This window comes from Cyphomyrmex costatus, unplaced genomic scaffold, assembly GCF_001594065.2.
Source record: "Cyphomyrmex costatus isolate MS0001 unplaced genomic scaffold, Ccosl1.0 scaffold490, whole genome shotgun sequence".
NCBI classification, from domain to species: domain Eukaryota; kingdom Metazoa; phylum Arthropoda; class Insecta; order Hymenoptera; family Formicidae; genus Cyphomyrmex; species Cyphomyrmex costatus.
The window spans coordinates 212,159-228,808 of NW_017279183.1; the positions used below are offsets into that span (position 1 = coordinate 212,159).

The window sequence follows — 16,650 nt, forward strand, 5'->3', positions numbered from 1 at the left end:
GCGGAATTGTATACGCAGATTAATCTTATTATTCCACGTTTTATGAGGTAATTAGAAAGACAGAAGATATTTTAATACTTGCTTTATTTGTGTAAATAGACATATATATATATATATATATATATATATATATTTCATAAATATTATTTTGCAGCTATGAAGATTATGGTATACGTTATTGTGCAGGACAGAGAAATGAGTTTGGTTGGAATTTCATAGGCTCCTCAAATACGCAAGAGTTACAAGTGCTGTTAAAATCGAATTGTATGATTCGAAGACTGAAATCTGACGTTTTAAATCAATTGCCGTCTAAGATAAGGTTTTAAAAGAAAATCTTTTTATGATGATGAACATGAATCAAATTTTAAGCATGTTTTTATTCAATTTGTATATTTTAGGAAGGTGATCATTTTAGATTCAACTTTGATCAAGGCTGGTACTAAGCAAATGAGGGAGTTATCGCAAGAAATAAAAGAAAATATCACGGGTTTGGAAAAACATAATACTCTAATAAAATATTATGCCGAGTCTAGCTATGCGAGACTGAAGGCAGTATGGTGAGTAAATACTACACTTATATTTTTTTAAAAATGTGAATAATTTCTATTTAATTAATTTAACATTGGTGTGTTACAGCCATTACGTTACAAACTTATTTGAAAATAAAACAAAATGTCTTTTGTATGCTCATCATCGAGTTGTTTTGGATGCTATTTGCAAAGTTGCTGAATCTAACAACATAAAGTAAGTTTCTATTATCAAGATGTGAAAACCATTTGACCAGTTGAATTCATCACATGATCATGTTAACTCCTTTTATAATTATGTTTTTGATAAACTTCATAAATTTTTAATATTAAAATTATACCGAAGAGGATTCAAAATCGGATTAAAACGTATATATGTTTAACTTTATAAATAAAATATATTCATACACTAGCAACTTGTGTTGGCTCTGAAAGGCTTCTCTTAATTTTTAATGTATTATTACATTCATTAAAATCTAAATTGAATTATTTGTTTAAGTTTTTATATTTATCGCTTAGTAATATATAATATATTGCAATTATGGTAATTTCTAGATACATAAGAATTGACGGCAGTACTAATTCAGAACAGAGGAAACATCTGATTGACACATTTCAAGAACGTGATGATTATACAGCGGCGATTCTGTCAATCACCGCTGCAAATGCGGGTTTTACATTAACGACCGCAAATCTTGTGGTCTTCACTGAATTATTTTGGAACCCCGGTGTAATTAATGTTTATCAAAAAAAGAAAATCTTTCATAGAGTATATATAAAATTTATCTCACGTTAACGTTTGAAATCATTTTTAGATTTTGTGCCAAGCGGAAGACAGAGTGCATAGAATCGGACAAAACGATACTGTTACAATACAGTACTTGATAGCGGAAAACACTGCGGATGATTATATATGGCCGTTGATCAAGAAAAAAATGAACGTTCTGAACTCGGTCGGTCTTGACCAGGATTTTTCGGTAAATAACGTCGATATCATAACGCAGAAAAAAAGCAAGCAACAAGACTTGACATCTTTCCTGAATATTTCCTCGTCTTCTGAGAAAGGATCGCAGTCGCAGCATGATATGGAGATTTCTCCAGCAATTCCAGTATCTCCCCCAAATGATGTTAAAGACTTACTTGAAATCGATGATGAATGTTTTGACTCCTGCGATTGGGATAATATTATGTGAATATGCAATAATTTAGTATTCTCTTGCCATTTTCAAAGACGATGTATTATTTTATATAAAGGAAAAATAAAAAGTTCTATCTGTTTCTCTCAATTGGAATTTAATTCTTTTTTATTACTCTTAGATAAAATTTCACCGAAATTCAGTATCAGAACAAGTCCAAAATTTATCCTATTTTAAGGTGAAGCTGGACCCGCTTGTATTATCGATAAAATTAGCGTTTTTGACGTTTTCGTTCCTGTCTAGTTTTTCTAAAAACTTATTTATTTAATTGACTTGCCTTCGTAGTATTAATGAATTAACTTCATTAAATTAGAGCGTGATTTAGAAATATCTACAAATGTTATAATATATATGAGCGAGCACCATCAAATTTGATGCGCGTTCATCCTGAAGCAGAAGAATTACAGAATTACATTACGGAATTATCACTTGATTATGATTACAGAATTCTAGCTGATCATGCAAGAATGATTACTATTGCATTGGCTGATGATATGTTGCCTGAACAACAGTATGATTTTATAGTACTAATGTATAATTATATGTGTATATATATATATATATATATAATTGTTAAATATAGTATATATATAATTTTAGTCCAAAGTTGCGAAGAGTATTGCGACATGCAATAGACATTGGAGAGAAAATCTTCAAAAAATCTGGCATAGTTTCAGAACTTGCTTGCAATGTAGCTGATGATCTGGGTATAGCTTATTCAGAATTGCATACTAATCTTGAACGAATCATCTGTTTTAGGTACATGATTTTTTTCAAGTACTCCCAAAGACTCTTTAGTAATTACAATACTATGTAACAGGATATCCAGACTTTTTCACGGTATTACAAATTAACATTATTTTATTTATTTTTGTACAGTATATACATCCGACAGATACTCATAAGCTAAATCAATCAAGCAGAATTACTTGTGATTGATGATGCAGCAGCAATTCCGTTACCCTATGTCAAAGCGATGCTTGGACCTTACCTCATTTCTCGCATCAACTATAAATGGGTAAAACATTAAAACTTTCCTGGTATCGATAGATTATTAATTTTCATTTGTTAATATTTATAGATACGAAGGTAGTACAGGTCGGTCTTTGTCACTTAAATTGCTACAGCAATTGAGAACTCAAACTGCTGGATCAAATAGCCACAATGGAAAAAATGAAAAGGAGCAAAATGAGAAAACTCTTATCGGAAGACAATTGCATGAACTTACTCTCGACGAATCAATACGTTATAAGTCGGGTGATACTGTAGAACAATGGCTGTGCGATTTACTTTGCCTGAATGTTACAATGCACGCCCCCATTCTTTCCGGCTGTCCTCCTCCTGATATATGTCAGTTGTATTATATAAACAGGTATTTTTTTCAAATATTGATACAAAAGTAATTTTTTAAATGCTTGTAATTTGAAAAATAATCGTATTTTTCTCTATTTTTTATTCAGAGATACATTATTTTCTTATCACAAAGCTTCTGAACTGTTTCTGCAGAGATTGGTTTCCTTGTATGTTGCATCGCATTATAAAGTATGTATTACTTAAAAAAAAAATTTTGTAATGAAATTATACTTTATCAATATTAATGTAATTGACTATTAATGTAATATCTTTTCTAGAATACTCCTAATGATTTACAAATGATGTCTGACGCATCATCTATTCTGTCTGTTGGGACCTGTAGTCCAATAGAAAAACTTTACCTGAAATATTAGTGGTTCTTTAACTATAAATAACTATAATTCTATGAAATCTAAATCTAATTATATCTCAATTAAAATAAATTTCTTACGTTCAGACATTTTACATTTCATAAGATAAACATTATAAATATTTAAAAAATTGATATTTTTTTAGACTCCATCTTCTAAATTACTTTCAATTATAACAACTTTATTAATTTATCAATTATAACAAATTTATTCAATATAAAGAGATACTTTTTATAATTTATTTTCTAATATAGATTTGCTTAGAAGACCAAGTCAGCAAAACTAGCATAATGATGGTCTCTCACGAGGTCGTAGAGCAGCGGGCGACTTAATACCTTGAACAATCGCTCAGTAATATCAAGATGAAGATTTTCCAGTATTGTCTGGCGCGTGCATTGTTAGAATTGCTACACATCCCGATTACCAAGGAGTACATGTTTTTCTTTTATAACTTGTCGAAACTTTTCGACATTAAAATTATATGAATTTGCTAAAAGAATAATAAATTGCAGATAGGCTACGGTAGTCGTGCGTTGCAACTGTTGAAGCAATATTATGAGATGAAAATGCCTGATATTAATGAAAGTATTATAGAAGAGTCAATGACACAGAAATAAAAAAGAGCGCGTATTTGATCAATATGGATTAGAGATCCTCTAATCAGAGTCGCGAAATAACGTAAATAAGGTTAGGTCGGCGATACCATTTTTCAGCAAAAACCGGAAGTAGCGATTATAGTACATTGTGTAACAGTGGGAAAGTTGTTTATTGTGGGGACGGGCGCAATTATTTTTTAAACTTTTTTGTGAATAACTTTTTAACGAAGGGCGAGCGACGGCTCAAACTTGTTGGACGTCACTCAGGGTCATGATCTTGACAACATATATAAGATCAAGATCATTTTTTGGAGCTTGGTCCCCTAATCGGAACTTTTATTAGAATTACAATTTTATTTACAGATTCATTTTCAGCGATCAAAAATCTATAAGTATAAAAATCACTTGGTTCCATTTGTGATCTAGAAGAAAAGCTTCAAATGTAGGATAGTGTTATTAAAAATATTAAGGAAATGTTATAGTTTAAAAAAAATAAATTAGACATCTTAAGTCTACATTAACAAGTCTACCATATATTATTATATTAACAAACACATATAATTTGTCCACTTGTCGTTAACTAATCTAATAAAAAATCTCTATCGCAAGACAATAACTCTTAATCGTTTTTATTATTCAGTTTTACAAGCTGGATCTGGTACAGCATTCCATAAAGAATGGCTTCCATCACCCTTTTTCATCGCGACAGTCTTTACAAACTCTTGCGACGGTTGTTTGAGATCATACGCCCACCCAATTTTTGCAAAAAAATTGATGAAATTTGTGGTTATGGAATTGTTAAATTCGGAAGCCTTGTAGTCCCACGGAAAGACATGATGGTAATTGTGCCATCCTTCACCACAAACAAAAAAGTTGACCCATCGGTTCTCTGTTGGATTTATGTGCCTGGCATTTAAAAATAAGATAAAATAAGATACAAAATTCTTGTTAATACAAAATGATAAAAATTTTTTTATTAACTTTAGATGTATACAATTTTAATATAAATTAATTATCTTACGCATCATATGGCTTTGAACCCCAAATATGAGCCGCACTGTTGACGCTCCATATAAAATTTAAAAGGATTACATAACGAATAATCTGCGATGCGAAAGCTCTAGACCAAGTCTCATTCCATCCATACACAGGTAACATTACCGGAAGCAGGAAAGCAAACGTAAATCTTAATATCGAGAAATATCTGCAAAATATCATAAATGAATTACGATATATAACTTTCATTAGAGTTATATTTGTACAATATATATACTAACATATATATATATATATCAAAATTTAAAATAAATTGCCATTGAGAGCCAACACAGGATGAAGGTGTGTAGTAAAATTTATTTAATTACATATAATTGCAAATTGCATACGTTTCGACCTTAACCCAGGTCCTTTTCAATGCATGAATATTACAAAATTAAAAAATTCTTAGTTGGAGTAAGTGGTGTCAAAAACAATTAAAGAAAAAGGTTAATAACTACATGGTGTTGTCCACTTACAATCAAATATCACGATCATTGAAGTGCAAAATTCAATGATTGTCGAGAATTTGAATCGTATAATACATATATATAGTATTATATATACATATATATTACATAAAAAAATTTTCGTGAAAAACTTTCTAAAATTGAGAAAGAAATTGAAATAATAAATACACTTTTGAGATGAATCAAATCCTTTCTTTTAATTTTTTTTGTCTTCTCCAGTATAAAACCATTTCGCATAATTAATTTTTTGCACTTACTTGATACTAAATACAGCAATAGGATCAGCCAATATATCGCTCATGTTAATTTGACGACCCTTTTCAATTACATCTGAATGTTTCTTCATCATCAACCAACCAACATGGGAGAAAAAGAATCCTCGGTTACTATTGTGCGGATCTGAATTCGTATCCGTGTATTTGTGATGTATTCGATGATCTCGTACCCATTCATAAATGTTATACTATGTGAAAGGATTTAATTAGAAAGAAAAAATTTTCCACCATACAATGTATAAAATGATAATTATAACCGTTCATCTACCATGCCTGCTGAAGCATAGAAAATAGCAAGTATAGTTCTAAGCTGCCATTTTGCCTTATAAGCTTTGTGAGTCCATAAACGATGAACACCAGCAGTGGTGCCTATCATTCCTATTAAACCCATGATATACGCTTGAAACAAAAAGGATCGATGCAGTTCAATGACATATCATATGTTTTAAAATTGTTTATAATAAGTTAAACCGTATTTTTAAGAGCATCGTTTAAGTAACATTGTTTTTGTGACATTTGACAATTCACTATATAGTAATTTATAACACAGTTGATATTAATACGATGGAAATGAGAAATTTTTAACAGCTATTTACTGATCTATTCTGTTAAGCTTGTACTACGTGTCTTTTCGCGTAAATCTAATCAATTGACTTTCAATCAGCTGTCGTTGATGTTAGAAATCGTTAAAAACAACTTTTTTGTATTTTTGATAAACATGCAATACAATTTTAATCAAATTGTTATAGCAGATTAAATTTTACTTTTTTATTATGTAATCTTTTGTAAGAAGTCAAGAAATTAAATTAACGAAAGAATTTTTTAGAGAATACTTACTCCAAGTTGTCGTTAGCAGATTTTCGAAAATGTTAAAAGTAAAACAGGCATATACGAAGTATAAGTAGAGAAAACTATGAATTAAGATGTTATACCATTTCAGCTCTGTCATGAACCAGCTTTTCGTATAGCTCTTGCTTCTGTTTTGTTCGTTATTTTTATTATCTAGTGTCTTTGTAGTAATCGAAGGTTTTTCATTTTGTGTATTTTCCTCCATAAGTATTTTTAAATCTGCGCTTGAAATATTTGGTGCCATGTTCTCAGATTACTGAATCGAGAATCCAGAAAATTTACTTCACGCTGTTAACAATTATATAGCAGGCTGTCATTTTTGATCTTCAAATCAATAATTGACGAATAAATTTGTTATTCATACACCATAAAAAATAAAACGTTAATTTTAACTCAAAGACGTTGAGCGAATTTTCTGAAATATGCAAAAATGTTAAAATTAACATTTTTGTGTTAATGTTAACATTTTCGCATGTCTCAGAAAATCCACTCAACGTCTTTGAGTTAAAATTAACATATTTCATTTTTTACAAAATAAAGAATGACACATTGTTATTCTAATTAATAAAACGCAGTATCCAAAAAATAATTTGTTCTCCAATATTCGGAAATTTTTTAAAGGTGTATTCTATTCGTCCAAACTGCTCAAACGTCGTTCGTACTTACAATGTAACTGATATCTTTAATAAATTAAAATATGTAGGAAGTTGGTCAGGATGTATTCATAAAAGGCGTGTACATCAAATGACTGTATATAAAACACTTTATTAAAGTAATCGTCCGTATAATATAACTGGTTCAATCTGTCGGTCAGTCCGGCTCGCGAGAACATTTAGAACTGTCGTCAACGGAAAAGAGAAGAAAACGCGCTCTCGTAAACGCATCGCTTCCCTTTTCGGCGGGAAATAAACCAAAATCCGTGTTATTGGAAAGTTAGCTGCGTGATACGAGCAAGGCGGTCAGCATAGTTGCCTTACAATTAGTTACTTTTTTTTTAATTTAATGAATTAGTTATTGTAGCAATTATCCATAAATTACCAGTGTAGCAATTATATTATTAATAATATTGAGAGAAGGCTCGACAATAATATACATATAAAAATTAATACAGTATAACGGTCAACGAACCAAAATAAAAACAATAAAATTCAAGAGAAACAAAGACAATATATTAAATGAACAATAAACAAGTAAAATAAATGTTTCGACACTGATCGGGTCATTCTGAATGTTAACAAATTTTATATTTTAATAACGGAATTTTTACAAAAGATTCTTATATGTTATATTATAAATTCGGATGCTTGAACCATAGAAGTAAATCGTAATCGTTAGGTAAAAATTATGGTGTTGTCCATTATGTAAAATGTATTCGTCAGTCAAAGGTTGTAAACAATATTATCTAAACAGTACCGCAGTATAATAATAAAAATTAATGTCAAACTGGTCGCAGATATGTATGTAATATTGTATATATATTTTATACTCTTTAAAAATAATATAAAATGTCGTCACAAAGAATAATAATTAAAATAAAAATAAATTACCTTATCAAGAGAAGAAATATTGTAAGTCTCAACTGGAGCAAATTGCAAAGGACAAAAAAACGATGTTTGTAGTATCAAGTACCGCAACACAATAGTGAAAAAAGAGAAACCGAAAGTGAGATATAAACTAGAACGGAAATGTAGAACAACTAAGAAGGGGAAAGAGACCGTATTATATTAAAATATGATTCTGGTAGAGAATCCGTATTATTTTGTCTATTGATTGAATGCTTTTGCCTCTTAATATGCACCATTTCCGAAATCAATCTTTTATTATAGGATGGTTCAACATCCAAAATCTTTACGTTCTCCCAATAAAAATTATGGTTCTTTTCAATATGATGGTTTGAGATGGCAGAAGGAGATTTCACTTTTTTATTGATGTCTGAAACGTACTCATGTACTCGTGTTTTTAGTTGCCTTTTTGTTTGGCCAACATAACTGACATCACAATCCTCACATGAAATCTTATAGATCACGTCTTGATTATTTGATGGTTTTAATCGGTCCTTTCCTTTTTTTATTAATTTCTTTAAAGTATTAAGGATTGTGTAGGCTAGTTTACAATTAAAAACATTGACCAACGGTGCAAATTTTTCAGAAATAGGATTAACATAAGGAACCGCAAAAAACTTTCCATTAGTATTATTCTGAATAGTGCTGTTATTTTTTTGAATATAAAATTTTAATTCTATTATGGATCGTCGAGAAGATAAATTGTAAGCCCATATGCCTTTGGAATGTTGCCATTAGTTGATAATAATCTCCGATATGTATATCATCAATATATTCCTTGCTTTTCTATTTAACAAGCGAAACACGTAAATCGCAAATAATTTTTCTTTTTGGATCTTTGACAATTCTTTCATATATTTCAGTATGAGAAAGCATATTTTCCATTTTTGAAATATAATCAGCTCTATTTAAATTAACAGTGACATAGCCCTTGTCCGCGATGGTAATCAACAATTCAGGATGACTTTTTACGAAATCAAAGGCTGACTTAATCCAGCTCGATACAAATTTTGGAAGTCGTTGGAATTGGAATTAGGAAATTTTTCATAAAAATCATCGAGGAATGGGATTGTCTTATTTCCGAAAAAATTAATGAAATTATCTGGACAACCCTTATAATGTTACATTCAATATACTTAATAAACTCAACTAATGTCTTGTCTATGTTATTTTTGTCTATCGGAAGTCCAAAGTTTTCTCCTAGTTGCAATAAACATTGTACGTCAAGAGGAATAGTTACATTACTAAGATTTGCACACCATTTGTCATTTAATGAAATATAATAAGTGGAACCGGATCACCAAATTTTTCTGCTGTAATACGTATTTTCTTAACAATGTTGTTGGTGGTAATGTCAAAGGACTCGTTGTTAGATTTATTATTTAATATTTTGAGAGAATTGTCATTGGAAAAGTCATTGGAGGAAGGTCCCCTGATCGAGACGTTTACTATTTTAAAAATATAATTGTTAATAATTTTTTAACGAAAAAAGAGCGAGCGACGGCTAAAACCTGTTGGAGGTTACTCAGGGTTATGTCCTTGACAACATACGTCAAGGTCAAGGTCATTGGCGAGGGCTCCCCTAAACAGGATATTTACCTGTAGAATATATTATCTAATTCGCAGTAGAGATATAAAGCATTTGTACCATTTATCTGACTTTCACTAGTAGTTCTTAATTATATATTCGAATCATGTTGACTGAATTGTTTTCTGAAGTTGCAATCTTATGCACTTTTATAAATTGTACTGTCAGCACATTGCTTCGTTTAAAACAGTTGAATGTGCATTTGTGCAAGTAATTATATGAGTACACAATGACTTAATACACTTTTATTATGCATCTCATTAATATTGTGTTATTATATTAATAATATTATAATATACGAAAAATATCTATTCCTATAATTATTATAAATATAAAACGTTACAATTATTTTCATATACAAGAAAAACAATTAGGTTTTTAATCCATTTATGCCCTTAATTACATTCTTACGATGATAGAGCAATGAGACAAAATTAATGTATATAGAAAATTTTTACTTCTATATATATATATATATATACATATATATATACATATATTATACATATGAAAATAAAATTATGTACAATAGTTTAAAAGTCTTTAAAAAATAACAAAAGTTTACTTAACAATAAGAATGTAACATTCCACAGCATATTAATAATTTATACAATCAGTGTAACCGAATCAGAAATTAAAAAATTATTTAATGCAAATTTAGAATGACTTTATAAAATTTAAATTTTATGTAATATTTGTAATCACTATTGTTCTCTAAAAATATGAATAAAACAACGAAAGAATATGTAATTTTTATGCAGAAATATGTATACTATACACTGAAAAACAAAAATTGTTAACTTGACTAAATTCGTAGTAATTATTTAGTTCAAGTATTTCTATATCTAAATTAAATAATTTATTTGAATTAACAAATATTTGCCTGATAGTTCATGGTCGCTGCATTTAGTTAAATGACTAAAAATATTGTGTATAAAATTTAAATTTTAAAAAGTTATTCTAAATTTACAAATATAGAGTACATACACATAATACTTTAAACTCGACGTATCCTCTGTTAATGTATTGACGTCAAAAATATTCTATATATAATTTATTCTTAAAATTTTAATTTTGTTACATGGGAAATGAAAGAAGTACTCGTATTTTTCTAACATCTCACAATAGCAATTAATATAATCAATATTATTCAACTTATCATCACTTATATAGTGAACTATATTTTGCCAAGAAAACACGCTGCACTGTCCGAATGTTGCACTGGTGGGCGATAGTGCAACCAAGAGAAAACGCTATTAGACCGCTTCGGTATTGTCTCATTCGGTTTGAAATTTAGCGGTCCAATAGGAATTGATATTGAATTTTGATTTAATTGCTTGTAAATATTGATTTAACCTCTATTAAGAATTCTAGAATATCTAATAGAAGTAAATTAAACGTTCGCAAATTTCTCATTCGGTAATTCTTACAAAAATTCTGATTTGTCCGTTTTCGAACAGATATACTGATTAATAATCACCCAAATTTACAATTAATGCACCTGCGGAATTTCTTCAGTGTGATTTTACGGAAATTTCCCGGCAGACGCGGTAATAAAGAGATAATATATATATTGACATAAATATCACTAGAACCCGCATTTTTTCCTCCGTCGACGGACGTATCAATGTGAATCGATCGTAGCACGTTGCTCCCCACTACTACTTGTCATGCTCGAAGCCGTTGCGATAGAGAATCGATATGGAGAAACGCGATGGTGGGACAACCAGCAAATGTTTTACGAGACAATAAAAGCAACTGAGAGTCTCCAAAGTTTTGCAAAAACATAATTCTTTCTATATTATACTTTTCAGTAATTTATTATGTGTTACTTTTATAAATAAAGGTAGTTGTTACAAAATGCCGAAAAAAGACATTTTAAAAGTAGGGTAGATCGGGGAATAAAGGTCCACTTTTGAGATTTTTTGCTATAAAATAAAGAATATTTAATTCACACAGATCTTGTTGATATTTTTCGAAACTAGAGACCTTTGGCTACAAAATACATCCATATAATATGCATATATACCCTTCATTACAAAGATATTGTAAATTTTGCAGAGAAAGTCACTTGGCACTTCTTACCCCATATGCGGGGCGAGAAGGTGCACACCGGACATCGGACGTCTACGACGTCGTCACGCCGCAATAACACGCGTCAGGACGAACGAACGGGTCGAGCCAACCGCGGACACACATCCGTGAGGATCAATGCTCAGTTAAAGTCGACAACACCTTCAAAAATATACAATAACGAGCACTCGATCCGAAACGCGTCCGTTACGGTCGAGGGGGTAATCACTTAATGTAATCGTGGGACAGAATCCCTGAAATCATTATAAAATTTATATAAAATTTCGATATATAATCCGACAATTACAAGAAATAATTGTGTAATATTAGATAAAATCGTTAATTTTACCAAATGACCGCATATATATAGTGAGGAAAATTGTTTGTCGTCAAATAAAATTATATAAAATTAAATGAAATCATGTAATCTGTGAGACAATATTTCAGATAGTGGTTACCCCCTCGGTTACGGTCGAGTGATTCTTCAGAACTAGACATAAACGCTTCGAATGAGCTTAATATAATTGAAATCAGAGGCAAAGCAGCATTTTAATAATTATCGAGAGACTTTCAGTTGTAATTTTATTAAAAATAATCTTATATTTTACTATTTGTACCTACATAACTAATGTAGAAGTATTGGTACTTTTTATCCCCAACAAGACAACTAAACTTTGCGGCATTATTATTAAAAAACTATAATAGTAATAACCATTTTAACAATCACACTGTTAAAACAAGAGAATAAATTAATAAATACACTTATTTAATCTATCTAGGTACAAAAATGATCCCTTTAAACCAAAATAACTGCAGCGCTAAAATAGGTTACTTTTGGCTCTCAAACACATATGGGCACATCCGTGCAAGTTTTCTGGCGGTTATCAGGTAGCAACGAACTGTGTGACATAAGATTCTCACTCTTGGTTGACAAACAGTGTGTGGTGGAATTTTCTAGTAAATGCGTTATTACCGAGATACAATTAAGGGGTGGACTTTTTTCCCCGAGGACCTTTACTCCCCGGTCTACCCTATTCAAAATAATGGAGAAAATCGGGAAATAACTGTTTAATGTATGTAATATGTTTTAGTATTTTTCTTGTTTGTTTTTCATTCCTCCATTTCGAGTAAACTCCGTTGTCACTCCGCCGTCGCTTTTCAATACAACACCGCGCGTCGCAGCCTTAAACGAATTGAATGTGCGAGGAGAGCTAGCTACGATCAACACGATCTCAAAACTTTAATCCGGTCTCTAATTATCATACATGTGTACTCTAGTACGGAATACTCTAATATCTCAAAAACATTATATATATAGGTATATATGTATATATATATATATATATATATATATATATAATAAAATTTGGAAGTATGAAACGTAGCAGTAAAAGAATAAATACAAATTTAAAAAAAAAATGAAAGGAAACAGAAATGGAAGCAAGCGAAAAGTAGGAAGAAAATAGATTGTGATTACTTTAGTTTCTGTTCTTAAATCAATACATATTAATATATAACTCAGTCGCTATATATTAATATGTATTATTTTATTAATGTCCTATTCAACTCTATACTCATAATACATAACCATGTTATTTTAATAATAATAAAAAGTAAACGTAAAGTATACAACTACGCAAGTACAGCACGTCCATCGAATGTATCTTTTTTAAGGAAACTTGTACCTACATATTTTGTGCGTAATAAAAAATAAAATGCTTGCGCACCACTTCTAAACTTCTAGTTTTGTTTTAAACCTATTATAAATATATATATATAAATAACTCAAGTCATCGTTTTTATATTCTAACGATAAATAAAATTGCTCGTATGTATAATAAAACACACAATACGGGATAATGATATCGTTCTGAATTGTAAAATATGTATGAAAATTTAGTTTTTATTCCATCATTTTATGCACTTGTAATGCAAGTAGATGACTGATTGGATAAGAGACAATTTACATAATGAATAATGTTACACTTATAATTTTAAACCTTATTCATATTAATAATGACTTTTACGTCATACGGCCCGTTCGATATATACTTTGGTCCTCATTCTCTTGAAAAATATCATTGCAGTGTCGATTTGTACGAAATGAAAAGTTTGTGATTAGCTTTAAAAACATCTATTAAAAAAATTAAAATTAACTATTGTATTATATGATCTCTGATTAATTTGCCCAATTTATCCAATCAGGCCGTTTATAAAAGAAGTTGTATCATGTTACAAATATTGTTATCATAATTGATAAACTAATTCTACTAAAAATTAGCTACAGCATATTGTTGTCTACCATTACAGTTAAATTGTAATTTATAATGCCAAAAATTAATAAAAGCTCAAAAAGAGGTACAACAATTCACCAATAGACTTTATGCATATTTTATTGTAAAATCCGCATAGTGAATAGCACGTGACGCTTTTGTCGCAAACGATATTACACAGTAATTTAACATAAACAATTTATAACATCAACAATTATAACATCAACAATTTATAATAAAAAGGACGAAAGCTCTGTCATATTCAGAATTATTAGTTATACAGAATTATTAGCTTTTTAAGAATCAATTTCTAATTTCAAGCAGTAATTCCCGGCATTCTGCAACAACCGTGATAATGTATTATACATACGTTTCTTTTCATGATATAAATCAAAAAGAGTCAGTATCTATATCATTCTTCCTCTTTATTTAATAAATTGACAGATAAATTTTAATTAGAAACAATGAGTCAAAAGGTAATAAGCATCACACTTAAATTCAAATGAAAGGAAAATTTTTAATAAGTTACATTCTTGCAATGAAGCAAAACTGTACTTATAAAGACAATATAATGTTTGTTAATTAATGAAAATCCAATAAATATTAATAATAATTTAGATTATAAAAGAATCACTAAAACTTATTGCAAGAATAAATATTTAATTATATTGATGAATCCCCAGTTATTGTGTTAATAAATTAACTCTATTGAATTAAACATTTAAGTTTGACAATGATTAACAACCATTCGTTGGAACAAAATTTTCTTCAGTGTTACAAAAGTATTATATTACGTATATAAATTTAATTTACAAAAAACGTTATATTATGAGAATTAACTTCTATATTTTCTAAAGAACTTTATCGAAGTTATTTACTACAATTCTAATGGATACGACATTAAAAAATGTCGTAAATAAATATCTCAACAAAATTACCTTTTTAAAAAAAAGGAAAAAAAGGCGCTAAGTGTGCATGTTTGCCTCACAAAATAAAATGAAATCTTTTTAGATTGCGCCAATTGTGAAAGGAATATGTTTTCTTTTTTGTCACATATATAACATATACTTTATTTCAAAAAGTAAAAGTACAAAAAACTTGGCGCTGCTAGACCTCATTATTTTTTTTTAAATCGCCCTTGACTTTATATTGTTTATTTTTATATAACGAGTCCTTATTTCTTTTTTTATTAATTTCTTATTATTTTTCATATTCGGAATTATTTAATAACCATCTTATTATTGTATATTTTGAGGTCTAGCAGCGCCAAGTTTTTTGTACTTTTACTTTTTGAAATAAAGTATATGTTATATATGTGACAAAAAAGAAAACATATTCGCGTAAAGATACACGGTGCGGTCTCGCGCTTCGCATTCACTTGGCGCGAGACACTACCGTGTCTCTTGATCATCCATGAAGTACTTTTGCAACCTAGTATAAAGAATTAATATTTCAAGAATAGTTACGTCTATAATCGATTGTGCTCTTGAATAAAGCATACGTACAAATAAATATTTCACTAGAGCAAAGCAATTTACTCCGTATTATCTGTGTATGTATCTTATTCGGTCCCTCGGTACTTGTTAGTTGATACACACTGTGCTTATATACTTTATCCTCCTATATAAGCACTTCGCAGTGCAATTATCTTGCAGTATTTTAAGGAACTATTTCTGAAATTCTTATAAAAAGTGTTTATACTCGTACGTTTGATTTCGTGCAGCAAGAATTGTTTCAAGTTACTAGTCGACGATCGAAAAATTATGACAAAATCGCTACAGTCAGCGCTAACACCATTATTTATTACAAGTTCGTTCCATAATTTGGGTTTGTTTGAATATCCAATTGGACAACCGAGATTGTATTCCTCTTGCCTGTATGCTTTGGCTAAATGGAGCATTTTAATATACTTTTATTATCCAATATGCATCTATCGCTTGCAGGATAATACAATCAGACAGTTTATACGTGGACCTTTAGCTGTCCTGATGGTCCTCATATCTATTCTTATCAGCTTATATCGTTATAAGGTAAAAAATTTTAAATACTCTTTTCTAGTCTCTAATATTACTTGATCTTTGAATATTTCTTAAATTTCGTTTAAACGGATTTTTAATTAGAAGTAAAGAAGTCTTGATATGCTATAACAAATTTCTTATTTTGGATGGATATAAATTTGGAAGTTTTCATAAAAAAAAATTTTGATTTTCATTAATATATATTTAGGTATATACTAATGTATAAAAATTTATTACTGACAAAGTTTCTTTAATAAAATTAAGATTTGTATTTATATTATTGCGACTATAAGCTCGTTTTTAAAACAATTTATCTATGTCTTGTGTATAAGAACTAATTAAATTGCAATAACACTTGAGCTATCATCTTCTTGTACACATTTCAATAGCAATTTTTATTCTTTTAAGTATACACTTATTATAGTTTCTATTTTATGTTACATAAACAGCCAAAATGATTTTTT

General features: G+C 29.5%; 2 protein-coding genes across 2 annotated transcripts in view; one reads left to right on the plus strand and one right to left on the minus strand.

The window, feature by feature from the left end:
- Positions 1 to 1,776, plus strand: part of Marcal1 (SWI/SNF-related matrix-associated actin-dependent regulator of chromatin subfamily A-like protein 1) — a 3,561-nt gene extending 1,785 nt beyond the window's left edge. Inside the window, exons 8-13 of the mRNA XM_018545246.1 lie at positions 1 to 47; positions 155 to 319; positions 399 to 557; positions 637 to 744; positions 1,083 to 1,257; positions 1,343 to 1,776. Of these exons, the coding sequence (XP_018400748.1) occupies positions 1 to 47; positions 155 to 319; positions 399 to 557; positions 637 to 744; positions 1,083 to 1,257; positions 1,343 to 1,720 (1,032 nt within the window). The 3' untranslated portion in view covers positions 1,721 to 1,776. The remainder of the gene's footprint in view (positions 48 to 154; positions 320 to 398; positions 558 to 636; positions 745 to 1,082; positions 1,258 to 1,342) is intronic.
- A 2,899-nt stretch (positions 1,777 to 4,675) lies between these two features.
- On the minus strand, positions 4,676 to 6,214 carry LOC108778146 (acyl-CoA Delta(11) desaturase-like). The gene is made up of 4 exons (XM_018545247.1): positions 6,092 to 6,214; positions 5,806 to 6,011; positions 5,065 to 5,247; positions 4,676 to 4,949 (listed from the first exon to the last, which is right to left on the minus strand). The coding sequence occupies exons 1-4, from the start codon at positions 6,212 to 6,214 to the stop codon at positions 4,676 to 4,678; spliced, it is 786 nt and encodes a 261-aa protein (XP_018400749.1).
- Between the last annotated feature and the right edge of the window lie 10,436 nt (positions 6,215 to 16,650).